This window comes from Schistocerca nitens, chromosome 4 (assembly GCF_023898315.1).
Source record: "Schistocerca nitens isolate TAMUIC-IGC-003100 chromosome 4, iqSchNite1.1, whole genome shotgun sequence".
Classification (NCBI taxonomy): domain Eukaryota; kingdom Metazoa; phylum Arthropoda; class Insecta; order Orthoptera; family Acrididae; genus Schistocerca; species Schistocerca nitens.
Genome location: NC_064617.1, coordinates 537,870,812 through 537,886,944, shown reverse-complemented (window position 1 = coordinate 537,886,944; position 16,133 = coordinate 537,870,812). Strand labels below are relative to the sequence as shown.

Genomic DNA, 16,133 nt, shown 5'->3' with positions numbered 1-16,133 from the left:
GCGTTAGTATTTTGCAGCTGTGACTTATTAAACTGATAGTTCGGTAATTTTCACATCTGTCAACACCTGCTTTCTTTGGGATTGTAATTATTATATTCTTCTTGAAGTCTGTGGGTATTTCGCCTGTCTCATACATCTTGCTCACCAGATGGTAGAGTTTTGTCATGACTGGCTCTCCCAAGGCAATCAGTAGTTCTAATGGAATGTTGTCTACTCCCGGGGCCTTGTTTCAACTCAGGTCTTTCAGTGCTCTGTCAAACTCTTCACGCAGTATCTTATTTCCCATTGCATCTTCATCTACATCCTCTTCCATTTCCATAATATTGTCCTCAAGTACATCGCCCTTGTATAAACCCTCTATATACTCCTTCCACCTTTCTGCCTTCCCTTCTTTGCTTAGAACTGGGTTGCCATCTGAGCTCTTGATATTCATACAAGTGGTTCTCTTCTCTCCAAAGGTCTCTTTAATTTTCCTGTAGGCAGTATCTATCTTACCCCTAGTGAGACAAGCCTCTACATCCTTACATTTGTCCTCTAGCCATCCCTGCTTAGCCATTTTGCACTTTCTGTCGATCTCATTTTTGAGACGTTTGTATTCCCTTTTGCCTGCTTCATTTACTGCATTTTTATATTTTCTCCTTTCATCAATTAAATTCAATATTTCTTCTGTTACCCAAGGATTTCTATTAGCCCTCGTCTTTTTACCTACTTGATCCTCTGCTGCCTTCACTACTTCATCCCTCAGAGCTACCCATTCTTCTTCTACTGTATTTCTTCCCCCCATTCCTGTCAATTGTCCCCTTATGCTCTCCCTGAAACTCTCTACAACCTCTGGTTCTTTCAGTTTATCCAGGTCCCATCTCCTTAAATTCCCACCTTTTTGCAGTTTCTTCAGTTTCAATCTGCAGGTCATAACCAATAGATTGTGGTCAGAATCCACATCTGCCCCTGGAAATGTCTTACAATTTAAAACCTGGTTCCTAAATCTCTGTCTTACCATTATATAATCTATCTGATACCTTTTAATATCTCCAGGATTCTTCCAGGTATACAACCTTCTTTTATGATTCCTGAACCTAGTGTTAGCTATGATTAAGTTATGCTCTGTGCAAAATTCTATAAGGCGGCTTCCTCTTTCATTTCTTCCCCCCAATCCATATTCACCTACTATGTTTCCTTCTCTCCCTTTTCCTACTGACGAATTCCAGTCGCCCATGACTATTAAATTTTCGTCTCCCTTCACTACCTGAATAATTTCTTTTATCTCGTCATACATTTCATCAATTTCTTCATCATCTGCAGAGCTAGTTGGCATATAAACTTGTACTACTGTAGTACGCATGGGCTTTGTGTCTATCTTGGCCACAATAATGCGTTCACTATGCTGTTTGTAGTAGCTAACCCGCACTCCTATTTTTTTATTCATTATTAAACCTACTCCTGCATTACCCCTATTTGATTTTGTATTTATAACCCAGTAATCACCTGACCAAAAGTCTTGTTCCTCCTGCCACCAAACTTCACTAATTCCCACTATATCTAACTTTAACCTATCCAATTTCCCTTTTTAAATTTTCTAACCTACCTGCCCGATTAAGGGATCTGACATTCCACGCTCCGATCCGTAGAACGCCAGTTTTCTTTCTGCTGATAACGATGTCCTCTTGAGTAGTCCCCGCCCGGAGATCCGAATGGGGGACTATTTTAACTCCGGAATATTTTACCCAAGAGGACGCCATCATCATTTAATCATACAGTAAAGCTGCATGTCCTCGGGAAAAATTACGGCTGTAGTTTCCCCTTGCTTTCAGCTGTTCGCAGTACCAGCACAGCAAGGCCGTTTTGGTTAATGTTACAAGGCCAGATCAGTCAATCATCCAGACTGTTGCCCCTGCAACTACTGAAAAGGCTGCTGCCCCTCTTCAGGAACCACATGTTTGTCTGGCCTCTCAACAGATACCCCTCCGTTGTGGTTGCACCTACGGTACGGCCATCTGTATCGCTGAGGCACGCAAGCCTCCCCACCAACGGCATGGTCCATGGTTCATGGGGGGAAGTATTATGAGAAAATTAAATCGATATTTGATGTTAAATTACTCTTTTCTATAAATGTGATGCTTGCTATAGCCTGCCTATCTAACATTTTACTTTTTTCCTGTGAGCTTTAGTGCTAGCTTACCATCTGAGATCTGGAAATTCACAGAGGTGTTTCTCTTTTCTCAAAAGGTCTTCCATTTTGCTATAGGGGCATCTCCCTTTCCCATTATCAAGTATGCTTCTACAGCTCTGCGTCTCTCTTCTAGCCATTCTTGTTTTGCCATTTTGCCAATCTCATTTTTAGACAAGTTATTTTCTTTAGCCTGGTTCACTCATACATTTCCTCTTTTTAAATTCAAAAGTTGATATATTATTCAAGGATTTCTACTTGTACTGGGTCTAGTTTATTTGCCTACTTGACCTGACCCTCTGATGGCTTCATTATTCAATACCTCAAAGCTACCTATTTATCTTCTATAGTATTCCTTTCCTGCTTCCTCTGAAACCCTCCACTATCAGTCTCATCTCCTCAATTTTCTTCCTTTCTGCATTTTCTTCACTTTTAATCTGCAGTTCATAACCAATAAAATACGGCTGAGTCCACACCTACTCATGGATACACTTTGCCGTCTCATTTCAAAACCTGTGCCTTATCATTAGATAATCAATCTGAAACCACCTAGTGCCTCCAGGTCTATTCCACATATACAAACTTATTTTATGATTCTTAAGACAGGTGTTAGCAATGAGTAAAATGTGCTCTGTGGAAATTTCAATCATATGGCTCTCCCTTTCATTCGTTTCTCTCAGTCTACATTCTCCTACCATTTTTCCTTCATTTCCTTTTCAAGCAATTTAACTGCAGTCCCCCATCACAGTTAAATTTTTCATCTTCTTTAACAATGTGAATAATTTCTTCTATCTTATCAAACATCCTTTTAACAACTTAAGCATCTTCACAGTTTATTGTCAATTAATCTTATACCATTGTGGTACTGGCTCTGTGCCTACAATACAAACTATGTATCAGTAAATTAAAAATAAATCTAGATTTGCACTAAACTGACCTAGTTTTATGAAGAAAATGTTAAAAATGAACAGCTGGGGAGGGGAAGAAAGTACACCAAAGTAGCATTGCCTACTAAAAGGAAAAAATCCTACAGCAGCCCTGAAGGTTCATGGACAAATAATTAAGGTCTAACAACTAGACTTTAGTCATTCATGGCCCCCAACAATCAATGGCATTTATGAATAGAACCTAGTATAGCAGAAGTTGAGCTGTTAGTCCACCTACATAAGAATATGTTCATAAAAATCTACATTCCATTTCTATACTATGTTTTCTTATAATTACGTAACACTACACATAAAATGTAAAATAAAGCATTTTTGAAAAGAGATTTTACAGTCTCTCTCTCTCTCTCTCTCTCTCTCTCTCTCTCTCTCTCTCTCTCTCCCTCCCCCCTCTACTTACCCAAATCTGCATATCTTGTCTTACAAAATGCTCTCCGACCTCCAAAACACAGGTCATATTGCGGAAGATGTGGATCATCATTGCCATGTTCAACAGCTTCATAGGCATCCTTTTTATACATATATGTTACAAACCCATAATTGTCCCTAGAAAATATTTTAATACCATAATTAATTACAATATGGTAGCAATAAAGCTGTAAGATGCATAAAATATTAGTGAAGCAGAGAAGCAAATGAGAGTTTGTAGTTAAGAATATAAATGTAATATGTTGCACCTCTATTAACTCAGTTTATTGTCCCCAGAACCATAAGGTTAAAATTTAGAAATAAGGGTCTCATAACAGAATTGTAATTTTACTTCGTACTAGGATACGGAACAAGCAAAGAATAAAATAACTTTCACAACATCTGAGAACATATGTAACAATATTTTTTACAGGTTCAATGGTGTAGATCAGACCTAAAAGCCAAAGAGATTAGATTATAATTTTTAAAATAACTTAAGTTTCAAATTTATAGAGATCTCTATGACATTCAACATGAGAATGAGGGATATTACCCTGTAGTTTTCAGGACTGTTTATGTCATCCTCAGAAACAGAAACAACAATTGTGTTCTTCAAGATATTGGGGAATATAATAGCCTGAAAAACACAGCTTATACGATACGTCAAATGAGTCACTACACTATCAATTATGTGTTTTACGATCAATCTTTGCTATGGAAAATGATCGTATGGCGTCAGTGACCGGGAGTTCCCAGGTGGGAAGTTCAGCCGCCAAGTGTAAGTCTTATTGAGTGCGCAGCTATATTGGGCGACTTGCGCGTCCACAATGGGGATGAAATGATGTTGAGGACAGCAAAACTACCAGTCCCCGAGGGGAGAAAATCTCCCACCCCAGCCGGGAATCGAACCCGGGCCCCCGTGCGTAGAATCTTCGCTATACTGTCATCTAATTTAGATGATAAGGTGCACAGCCTGGCAATTAAAATGTGTCCACCAGAAAAGCACTGGGACTGACCAGGCATACACTTAGAACAAATTGCTGTGACAGAAAGTATCCACACCATTTGCAATTTGAGGAAATACTTCATACAATATAATTCATTGCAGAAGCCTTAAAAAATTATATATATTTGAATAAAATATTTACAATTCCTACAAGTGACAACAAGGTAAACACATAAACAAGGCAGATCTTCATCCGTAACATCAAATCATTAAAAATGACAGTCCGCTGGGACAGATAAAGACTGCAAATGAAACCCCTCAACCCTTCAACAACAGCAACAGGATCGTTAAGCACAAAGAAGATTTCTCATCTGATGTTTCCAACCCCAGTAGCAGTAGCATCTTATCACTCTTATTAATAATAAAAATGTTTTCATTTAATTTGAAAACTATTTTGTCCTTATTCACAGGCTCTACAACAATGTCTTCTAGGGTCATTTCCACTACTGTTCGTATACAGCAGACATCTGAAGCTGTATGTATTCCCCTTCCTACTCAAGATTTAGACAAGATATTATCACCTCCACTTACAAGTGCTGGATAAGTCATTACAACAGGACCTGGTGTGGATTCTCCAAACAGACTTTACACCATTCACGCTGTCTCACTCTTCAAAGAGACATCAAAATTAGAATCAGTTTCCTCAGATTCTTTTCTGTTTTGTGTACTTGGCACAGCTTTGGTTACAGGCATACTTTTCTGGCTGATGCTACTCACTAGCAATTTAAGGAATTCAACATTAACTTCAGTTCACAGGTTTATTCAAAGCAACCATTACACTTTCAGTCAGTTATGCACACACGCAGCAGAGAGCAGCACAGTCTACAGTTCTCTATATATCACCAACAGATGGTGTTAAAGAATCTCTTATTCCCTAACATCCTATCTCGAGGTGGATGGACCAGCTCCACCAGTCACAGATCTTTGTGTCATCCAGCTGCTGGAGAATGATTCATCTTATTTTATCATCTCAGTAATGCCACATCTCTTCCACTGCTTTTTTACACAAGTGCTGTGGTTTTTGTCCTCCTGAAATAGAACGACTTCTCCAACTCTTTGTCTTCTTGGGAGTATCCCTTCACCTCACAGTAGCTTCTTAGTAGCAGCAGCAGGTATTCATTTTTCCACCTATGCCGAATGACCTCAGTGATCTATCGCCTTCGATGGAACTCCTTTGCATGATGCTCTCTAGTTGCTGATTCTGACCCACATACCACGGTTATAGTTTGCCATCATCTAGGAAGTGAGCTGGAGTCAATGCCATCTCCCCCCCCCCCCCCCCCCCTTCAGTGATGGGTCTTGAGTTTATTGTGGCTTTTATTCCTATCAGCATGGTGTTTAGGCTCTCTTCACTCACCTGAGAGCGACCAAACACCTTCCTCAAGTGATGCTTGCACAGCCTATCATGAGTTCCCACCAGCTTCCAAAGAAGGGTTGGTCCTCATCACACACTAAGATCATTGGAAGTTTGTGAGATCATAACAAGGGTAGTTCTGAGGTGCAACTTCCTCCTGATCAATTTTAATGTAATTTTAGATGGTTTCCTCATAAATACACTTCAGTTCTTCATTACCTCGCAACTTATTTCGTAAGGAGCAAAGGTGTGCTTCAGCAGTAATCCGGTTGCTGGAAAAAAAGTATATCATCCTCCTCCACCTCTTCAGACAGGCATAGAACTCAGTGGCCACTCTCCTTGCACTATAACTCGAAAGTCTTGCCAAACAGGTTAATGCTTAAGCTTGCCTGTCAATGTTCGCTCTTGATCAGGATGCATATGCAGGAGGGAGGGGGGAGGGGGGAATGGTCCCACATTTCCCAGTTAAACCACAATTTTTCGCACTAAAAAACACACTTTTTCCCAGGGAAAAGACACATTTTCTCCATGTTAAGTGACAGTATACTTTCCCTCAGAACTGTAAAACTTATGAACCCTTCAAATGGTGGGTTTTATACACTGGTGTGGAACTTCCCGGCACTTTAAGAAATGAAACCCAGCAAAAAAAAAAAAATAAAGCGTTTTGGATGGCTATCTCGTGTAAAGCGACATGAACACTGCATATTTTTGTATTGCGGAAGTATAAATATGAATTCCATCAATCATAGCATGTTAGTTTTTGAAGCACTAAAAAAGAGAAATTACAACGCAATTTTATCAGCCAATCATAACTCACATGATATTATCTTGCCAGCTGATATTCAGAGCATAGGACACATGATGTAGTCAGCCAACAGTAACATCACAGTCAAGTAGCACAAACACACACATAGGAAAGGTTCATGGTTTAAATTAATAAACATACAGTATATCTACATGAAAAACTAAGGTTTCATATATAATATTGCTCTTTTTTGTGTGTGTTATACTTTAAGATATATCAGACACAAATGACGACATAAATGTTTGGGCTTCTGGGCCCAAAATTTTTCTTAGTGTTTGGCCCTGAAAGTGTTAAGTTTTGACAGAGTCAAATGGCTGGTTCAAATGGCTCTGAGCACTATGGGACTCAACTGCTGTGGTTATCAGTCCCCTAGAACTTAGAACTACTTAAACCTAACTAACCTAAGGACATCACACACATCCATGCCCGAGGCAGGATTCGAACCTGCGACCGTAGCAGTCCCACGATTCCGGACTGCGCGCCTAGAACCGCGAGACTACCGCGGCCGGCAGAGTCAAATGGTCTGTGATTTAATTCATCACACATTCTCACTGAAAAGTTGTACACTTTGTGTAAAAGGAAATTTACTTTGAAAGTAACGTTTCTCAAACCACTATCCATGATATTTTCCCACTACGTATTAGAAATAGGTAGCAAACAGCCAAGTCCTGCAATCATCTCTGGAAAGACGGACATACACAGACCTGTTAGAAATAGGTTTGTTTGAACAGTTACCAGAGAGCACCAGAAGATAGGCATTACTGCGCGTGCACAGATATGATGACAAAGGAAGCCCATGTTTGGTGTTTGCTCTGCACATACACCTTTCACTACATTTCTGTTCAGAATTTCTTGTATACTGTGGCATCACACAATCATGTGCGGCATGTTGTTCAGAGGGGACACACAGAGTTATTGTACTTGGGGGTAATTGTTTAATCATATCCTATCCAGAAATGGAATGCAAAATTAGAAAGCCGTCCTTGGCACAATACTCATCTCAAAACTAGACCCTACAACTCAAAATACCCTAATATTTTGCTATGTGGTGATTTTAACATAGATTTCTCTTTTTTATGTGTACTATGCAATACTATTATGTACAATTTTCAATCTAGTTTATATCCACACAGCACTGTGAAAAGCTAGTAAGAAAGAATACAAATTTCTTGTAAAAATAAAAGAAAATGGTTTACACCAGAGCTAAGAAGTATAAGCTTTCCATGACCTTTTCAAACTGTATAAAAATTAACAAGGTTACTTGTGAAGCCAAGAAACTGTACAATTGGCAGTTAATACTCTACTCCAGGAGAAAATATAAAACCGTGGGAAATTAAAATGATAAACCACGATGCGCTGTCAGTCTATAATTTACTGAAGAATTCTGTAAATTTAAAACATAAACAACACATTTGTGTTGTTCATGCTTTAAATAATATCAAGCTTAGCGGAGGTACCAAACAAGTGTTGAAAGATGTCTTGTGATCAAAACAAATTGTGTTTCATGGAAGGCAGATACATAAAACTCTGCTAAACCTTTTCAGTGTGGTTTTCAGAAAGCCACTTTTCTTGGAGTACTATTGCTGCATTACCACATGTTTGGTTCTTTATTATGGCATAGTGCCATACATTCTAGAAGATGGAAAAGTGCACTTTCAAGTCAGCAAACAATTCAAATAAATGTACTGCCTCTGTGGGGAAGATTTATAAAAGCCATATCTCTTTTAACAAACCAACAAACATAACTTCCTTGTTATGCAAACCGATTAAATGCTTCATTGCCAATAATTTGGAAATAAAATAAAATTGGAAAACAAACTAATAACATATTTTAGTCTTCATTAATTACGCGAATGTGTTTTAATTCATCTGCTAGCTCCCAGCCACAGAAATCCATTTTCCTTTCACTTGACATGAGAGCTGCAAAACAGAGAGAACAGCAAAAATCACTAAACACACATGGGTCACTTGGGGATTACTTCCCACTACAACCCTGACTACTCTGTGCATAAGTGAATTTTATACATCCAACAGCCACGCTTCTTGTAGTGAGAAGCGGAAGAAGGCACTGCTCATATATGACTTCAACTCACGTATGTACATGAGCCTGCTGGAAACTGCTCAAAGGAACCTAATTTAAACAGTTGTGACGCGACACACATCGAAAACAGTTTGCTGTTACAAAGTATTTCGTAGTTTTTGTCCTAAAGCCTTTGACACATTTTGCTGTCAGCAGACACTTGTGTCCCCACTGTGTTTTGTTGTTGTAAACAGTGCATTTTCCTTGCAATGTAAGTTTTATATTGGTGGTTTTCTCTCATTTATGTTTTATTGCTGCAGTTTTATTCTGCACTAGTGGGCTTAAGTAAAATTCTTTGTTGGAGCATCAGTTCTTACCAGTCGACGCTACAAATCCAGCAGGACAATAGACGTCCACATTCGGCTCCTTTGACACAATGTACTCAACCTGGTGTACAACAAATGGTCTAGCCAACAAGATCACCAGATCTTTCTTCACCTGAGCACATGAGGGACATTTAACTCAAAACTATGACAATAAAAAACTCCTGGAATTTTTGATGTTTCTACGCCTCCAGAGGAAGTCAGACACTGTTAGGAGTGCCTGCAGGAAACCTTAGAACAGCTGATTAAACTCAGTGACTAGATACAGGATCTGCCAGATGCCACGGAACATGAGGCTGACATAGAAGCTTGTGAAGCCTACACTGAAAAATGCATAAATGCACCATCCGAAAGGTGAAAGGGCTTTTAGGAGAAGCACATTCAGCACATAGAACTACAGATGATACACATTTGTCAATCTCAGCAGCTCACCAGCACAATTATGCAGATATCAAGTTGCCTACCCAAATGCATCCCTTCTCAGGTGACATAGAAGCATGGTCACGATTCTGGGAGCAGTTCACAGCCTCCATAGACAAAAATCCAATGGTCATGCCTATGAACAAGCACATACTCCTCCATGGATATTTAAATCAGGATTCAGTCAATAGGATTGCTGCTAAAGCTGGCACATATGAGCAGACGAAACGAATTTTGTAATCCGTGTATGGGGATAAGAACAGGATTATACAAAGCCACATTGACTTCTTAGAGAACCTTAATTCTCCTACTTCAACCAGTCCACAGACTGTCAACACCACTTACATTGACTGCCATAAGCAGATTCAAGCTCTAAGAGCACTAGGAGAGGATGTGGATTCTTATGGGAGAGTGTGTGTCCCCAAACTGCTACATGCATTCCCAGAAGAAATTTGCAGAACCTGGCTTACTCATGCAAGAATCCAAAATATCCACAACAGGAATCTCACACATCTGGTGGAGTTTCTCAGTGAGGAGGTGGAGGGAATCACCACACACACACACACACACACACACACACACACACACACACACACACACACACACACAGAATATGTGGAGATATTGTTCTACAAGACAATTATGTACCCATAGCACCTACCTTCCATATGAAAGTTAAAACATAGGCTGACAAGAAGAAGAAACAACAAAATTCAGACCCCCTCTGTCTATATCGCGAAGAAAGGGAGTACTGGGGCAAAGATTGCCGAAAGGTTGCGAACTTACAGGCTAGAATACATGCTTTGAAGAAAATGCATCGATGCTTCTTGCACCTTAGATATGGCCACAACAGAACTCAGTACTTTAAACGGGGAAAGGCATCCTGCTTGTATCAGTATCAAATGACCAACTGGTAGGAGTAAATTGACATGTGCCACCTTACACACAGGAGTCAGTCATGTTTTATACACTATTCATTGATAGAATCTCCAACTCAATGTCACTAGAACCACAGCTCTGGAGATGATAACATTTGAACTGTCGTGCACTTCTGCTCTCTCAAGGAGAAAAGTTCATTTTGATAGGATGGGATGGGATATTCCACCGATGTCCATGCATCAGTTACAGCTTTCAAAGACATGAATAAACCCTTGTGTCAACTGACAGTATCACAAGTTGTAGGAGCCATGGCCTTGATGGAGGATATAAACCTGGCAGACCCAAGAGGAGACACCGAATGGATTGTTACTGGAAAATTGTGATTCTGAAACAACCAATTAAGATCTCACATTCATTCTTCATTCAGGGAAGCTACAATGAGGTGTAAAAATACCAGGAATATTTTCATTTGTGAGAAAACTGAGAAAAATGACTCATTACATGCGTGGCATTTGAGCATAATTTGGTCCACTTGTGTCACAGTTTGGACATACGCTGCACCTGTGTTAGTCACCCCATAACGGGATGTCTATTGCCGCTAAGAGATGGTGCTACTGTGCAGTATTCACCATTAGCAACCCTTAGGAGTGCTTGTTCTTGCTAAAAGATGGCACTGCAGTCTACTAATACTTTAGCAGTCACTTTTTACTATGTAAATATTACACCAAATGCACAATATTGCTTTGCCATGAGCAAGCACGCACCTAGTAACACTATATAAACACAGAATCAGTCAGTAGGATCCTTTGGAGTTTAGTACAGTGATGTTGCAACTTATCTGCATGTGCTGAAATGTAGTGTGGCGTGATCGTATTTTGAGATTTAAGTCACTCAAAATCTTCTGCATTGATGTTGAATTCTCTTGAATGTGCAATAGCACTAAATCTCTTCATATATTCCTGAATTTCAATATCAAAATGTTGCTACTCACTAGTATTTAAAGGAATTAAACAGTAACTTCATCTCACAGATTTGTTCACAGCATCCATTACAGTTTCAGTCAGTTATATACACACGTTGCAGAGGACAGTCTACAGTTTTGTATACAACAACAGATGGTGCAAGAGTCTCCTTTTTCCCCAACACTGGCTCTCGCGATTTTGGCTTACTTTGTTTTTGTTTGGAGGCTTTTCTTTTTCAGCAGTCAAGTATACTGCTGGAGATGTGGTTTCCTTTGGTTTTGCTGATGCAGGGAAAGGGTGGCAACCTGTGGTACACAGCTGTGTGGGTGGTGGCTGGACAGTACGCGACAGTGTGTCACTTTCAGACATGAACTGTATCATATTTTGGAATGGAGTGTATCATATCACATAGACTTTGTTTTATTGGTAGAATACTGGGGAAGTGCAATCAAGGAGATTGCTACAAATCTTTCGTGCAACTGGTTCAAGAATATTGCATATGGGACCTGTACCATATAGGACTAACATGAGACACTGAACGTATACAAAGAAGGGCAGAACGAATGGTCACAGGTTTGTTTAATCTGTGGGACAATGTCACGGAGATACTGAAGGAACTGAAGTGGAAGATTATTGAAGATAGATATAAACTATCCCGAGAGTGTCTTATTAACAAAGTTTCAAGAACCAGTTTTAAATGATGGCTATAGGAACATACTACAACCCCTATGAACCACAGACTTAAGGATTGTGACGATAAATTTAGAATGATTATTGCACACACACATACACGTTCAAACAATCATTCTTCCTGCACTCCAATACATGAATGGAACTGAAAGAAACCCTAATAACTGGTATAATGAAACTTATCCTCTTTCATGCACCTCATGGTGGTTTGCAGAGTGTAGATGTAGACATAGATATTTAAGGATTATATTGTCTGAGTAATAATCATTGCCATATAATCAATGTATCAATAATGAAGACAAAGCACAATTTCATGTGTACCTAACATGAATTTGCAAAAGTCAATATTTTTGGAAACGTGGAAAGAGCAGTTTGTCACAAAGTGAAGCTTCTAACTGAGAAACAAACTATGATTAACTAGTCTTAAACAATGGCAGTATAACTAATAATAGGAACATTTGTGATAGGAACTTTTTTCTTATGAATGGATTTGGTGTACCACTTCTTGATCAGTTAACCATATATTACGATTCCTAGACCATCAGTGAAAAATCAACTTTGGCTTAAAGGTCTTTCAGTCAAATTTATCTTTTGCACATACCCATGTTCTCGGAAGTGAACGCTTATGTCAATAATTGGACCAAATACTTCAAAACGTTTCCGCAACTGAGCCTTCGAAGTTCCTTCATCAATGCGCCCAACATAAATGACTCGGCGTTCCTCAACTTGACGCTGTTTTTCACGGTCACTTATCTGGGAGATGTTTCTGCAGCGTGGTCCACGGAATGGAGAACGTGACCTGCCGAGAGCAAACAAACATGAACACTGCAAATGCAACCATGCATGTTTTCTTTGAAAATGAACAGTTTTTGATTGATGTTACAGTACCAACAATTAATTTTTCTTCCTAAGAGTAATATAAGGATGAAAAACACACAAAACATTTTGGATAAATACCAAGGAGAAAAAAATTCAATCAGTGTTTCACAAGACAAAATAATTTCACAAATGTAGTTGTTCTGATTCTGCACTGCAAATGCTAAAAATGGCAAACAGTGACCCAACATATGAAACGAAGGCAGCCACTGTGAAATTCACCAAGCAATTTAGGAAAACTGTGGTAAACCTAAACCTGGATAACTGAAAGAGAATGTGAACTGTGGTCTGTTTGAAAGTGATTCTCAGTGTGCTAACTACTGTGCCACTTCATATGGTGATTTTGTTTAGTTACATTAATGGAGTGATCAGAATCCAAATTAGAACATATAAGTACTCTCTAATCACAAACTTGTGTGTTGGAAATTAATATACAGCTTAGCATTTACTTAATACTTTTTCAATTTATATCACGTACTACCGACTCGGGTTAATTCAAAGAAAGCATCGAGATGTGATACATCACTATTTGGCAGTTGTTTTGTTCAACTAATGACACAGAAAAGTCATTATAAATGAGTTCTGTGCAAAAATTTCCAGAATATTCGTAAGTTTGAGCTGATAGTGTGTTGAAGCGAAATGTGGTTTGGCATCACTGCACACACCTGTGTCTAATATGTAACTGCCACAAGGTTCATTTTTGTTATGTCTGTTAGTTATTGTTTGATGCTGTGTAGAGTATAACGTTGTGTCACATAGTTAGCAAATTTCGAAATGGCAGAGTTAGTGGCACAACGCATCAGCATTAAATTTTGCATGGAACTCAAGAAAACCTCTACGGAGACACACAATTTATGATGCAGGAAGCCTACAGCAACGAATGCTTGAGCTTCACTGTGTTACCAATGGTTTACATGGTTTAAAAATGGGCGGATGGAAGTTAAGGATGGTCCTCATTGAGCAGGTCCTTCGACGTCTACCGACAATGCACGTCAGGAATGTCAACGAAACTGTGTTTGTAAATGGAAGGTTGACTGTCCGAGAGATTGCAGAAGAATGTAACACTTCAGCTGGATCATATCATGAAATCCTGACACAGCATCTTGGAATGCATCGTGTTGCCACCAAATTCGACCCAAGGTGTATGAGTCAAGACCAGAAGACCTTCACCTCCTAATCTGAGCTTTTGGATAGCACAAATGAGAATGAGATGTTCCTTAAGAGAATCATAACACGTGATGAGACATGGATCTACGGTTATGATATTGGGACGGTGAAAGGACGAAGATCTGTACTGATAGACGAGATAAAAGATAATCTGCAGATGGTGCTTCACGCGATTCAGCAAGAGGCGTACTAAAACCGCTTCCGGAAATGAAAATGACATAGGGAGCGGTGTATTAAATGTGTAGGAAAGTATTAAGGAGACCACGCACAATAAGTAAAAGGTAAGTGTAGAAAAAATTTGTGGACAAAGTTGCAAATTTTTTTGAACAGACGTCATATAAGACAAGAACACTATACTTTCTCCTTCCAGAAAATGTACTGAAATGAGTTGTCTGTCTGGTTCATTATGCAAATATAACAATAAACATTTCTACAATGTACTATATGATCCGAAGTATCCGGACACCCCCAAGAACATACATTTTTCATATTATGTGCAGTGTGCTGCCACCTACTGCCAGGTCCATCAGCGACCTCAGTAGTCATTACACATCGTGAGAGAGCAGAATGAGGCACTCCGCAGAACTCACGCACTTCGAACGTGGTCAGGTGATTGGGTGCCACTTGTCACACGTCTACAAGCGAGATTTCCACACTCGTAAACACCCCTAGGTCGACTATTTCCAATGTGATAGTGAAGTGGAGATGTGAAGGGACACTTACAGCACAATTGTGTACAGGCTGACCTCGTCTGTTGACTGACAGAGACCGCCAACAGTTGAAGAGGGTTGTAATCTGAAATACACAGACAACTATCCAGACCGCCGCACAGGAATTCCAAACTGCATCAGGATCCACAGCAAGTACTATGACATTTAGGTAGGAGGTCAGAAAACTTGGATTTCATGGTCGAGCAGCTGCTCTTAAGCAACACATTTCGCTGGTTAATGCCAGACAACGTCTCACTTGGTGTAAGGAGCGTACACATTGGATGATTGAACAGTTGAAAAACATTGTGCGGAGTGACAAATCATGGTACACGATGCGGCGATCCGATGGCAAGGTGTGGGAACGGCGAAAGCCCAGTGAATGTCATCTACCAGCGTGTGTAGTGCAAGCAGTGAAATTAGGACGCAGTGGTGTTATGGTGTGGTCACGTTTTTCATAGAGGGGGCATGCACCCCTTGTTGTTTTGCATGGCACTATCACAGCACAGGCCTGCACTGATGCTTTAAGAACATTCTTGCTTCCCACGGTTGAAGAGCAATTTGGGGATGGCAACTGCAGCTTTCAACATGATCAAGCACCTGTTCATAATGCATGGCCTGTGGCGGAGTGGTTACACGACAATTACATCCCTGTAATGGACTGGCCTGCCAAGAGTCCTGACCTGAATCCTATAGAACATCTTTAAGATGTTTTGGAACGCCGACTTCGTGGCAGGTCCCATGAACCGACATCAATACCTCCCCTCAGTGCAGCACTCTGTGAGGAATGGGCTGCCATTCCCCAAGAAACCTTCCAGCACCAGATTGAACATATGCCTGTGGGAAGCTGTCATCAAGGCTAAGAGTGGGCCAATGCTGTATTGAATTCCAGCATTACCAATGGAGTGCACCACGATCTTCTAAGTCATTTTCAGCCAGGTTTCCGGATACTTTTGATCGCATATGGTATATCCCTTACTAAAGTAACTGTATTAACTTTTCGTTTTTCTTTATACAAACCATTATCTACAGCAATTGTAATCAACCTGCTTCCTACCACTAGTGGGCATTCCAGTTTTCATGGAGGGAGATAGGTAGTAACTGCTCGAGTTTCCAAAACATTTTGACATAAAGGATTTCATGCATGATTATTACTGTATCCTTCAATCTGCTGTAAATCGGCTTCATAAATTTGATAAAATAAAGTTACTTATCTACTCCATAAATCACCATTAATGTGGAACCGATTGGGGGTTAGAAAATTTAGGGAAACATTCCGCGTGGGAAAAATATATCTAAAAACAAAGATGATGTGACTTACCAAACGAAAGCACTGGCACGCCGA

The 16,133-nt window shown here is 39.7% G+C and overlaps 1 protein-coding gene across 4 annotated transcripts in view; it reads right to left on the bottom strand.

Moving 5' to 3' along the window:
* The window catches only part of LOC126253627 (mucin-5AC-like), a 142,199-nt gene that overhangs the window by 18,079 nt on the left and 107,987 nt on the right, over positions 1 to 16,133 (bottom strand). For all 4 annotated transcript variants that reach the window (XM_049955104.1, XM_049955106.1, XM_049955105.1 and 1 more), the window contains 2 exons: positions 12,640 to 12,837; positions 3,512 to 3,657 (listed from right to left, as the gene is read on the bottom strand). In XM_049955104.1, coding sequence (XP_049811061.1) covers positions 3,512 to 3,657; positions 12,640 to 12,837 — 344 coding nt within the window. The remainder of the gene's footprint in view (positions 1 to 3,511; positions 3,658 to 12,639; positions 12,838 to 16,133) is intronic.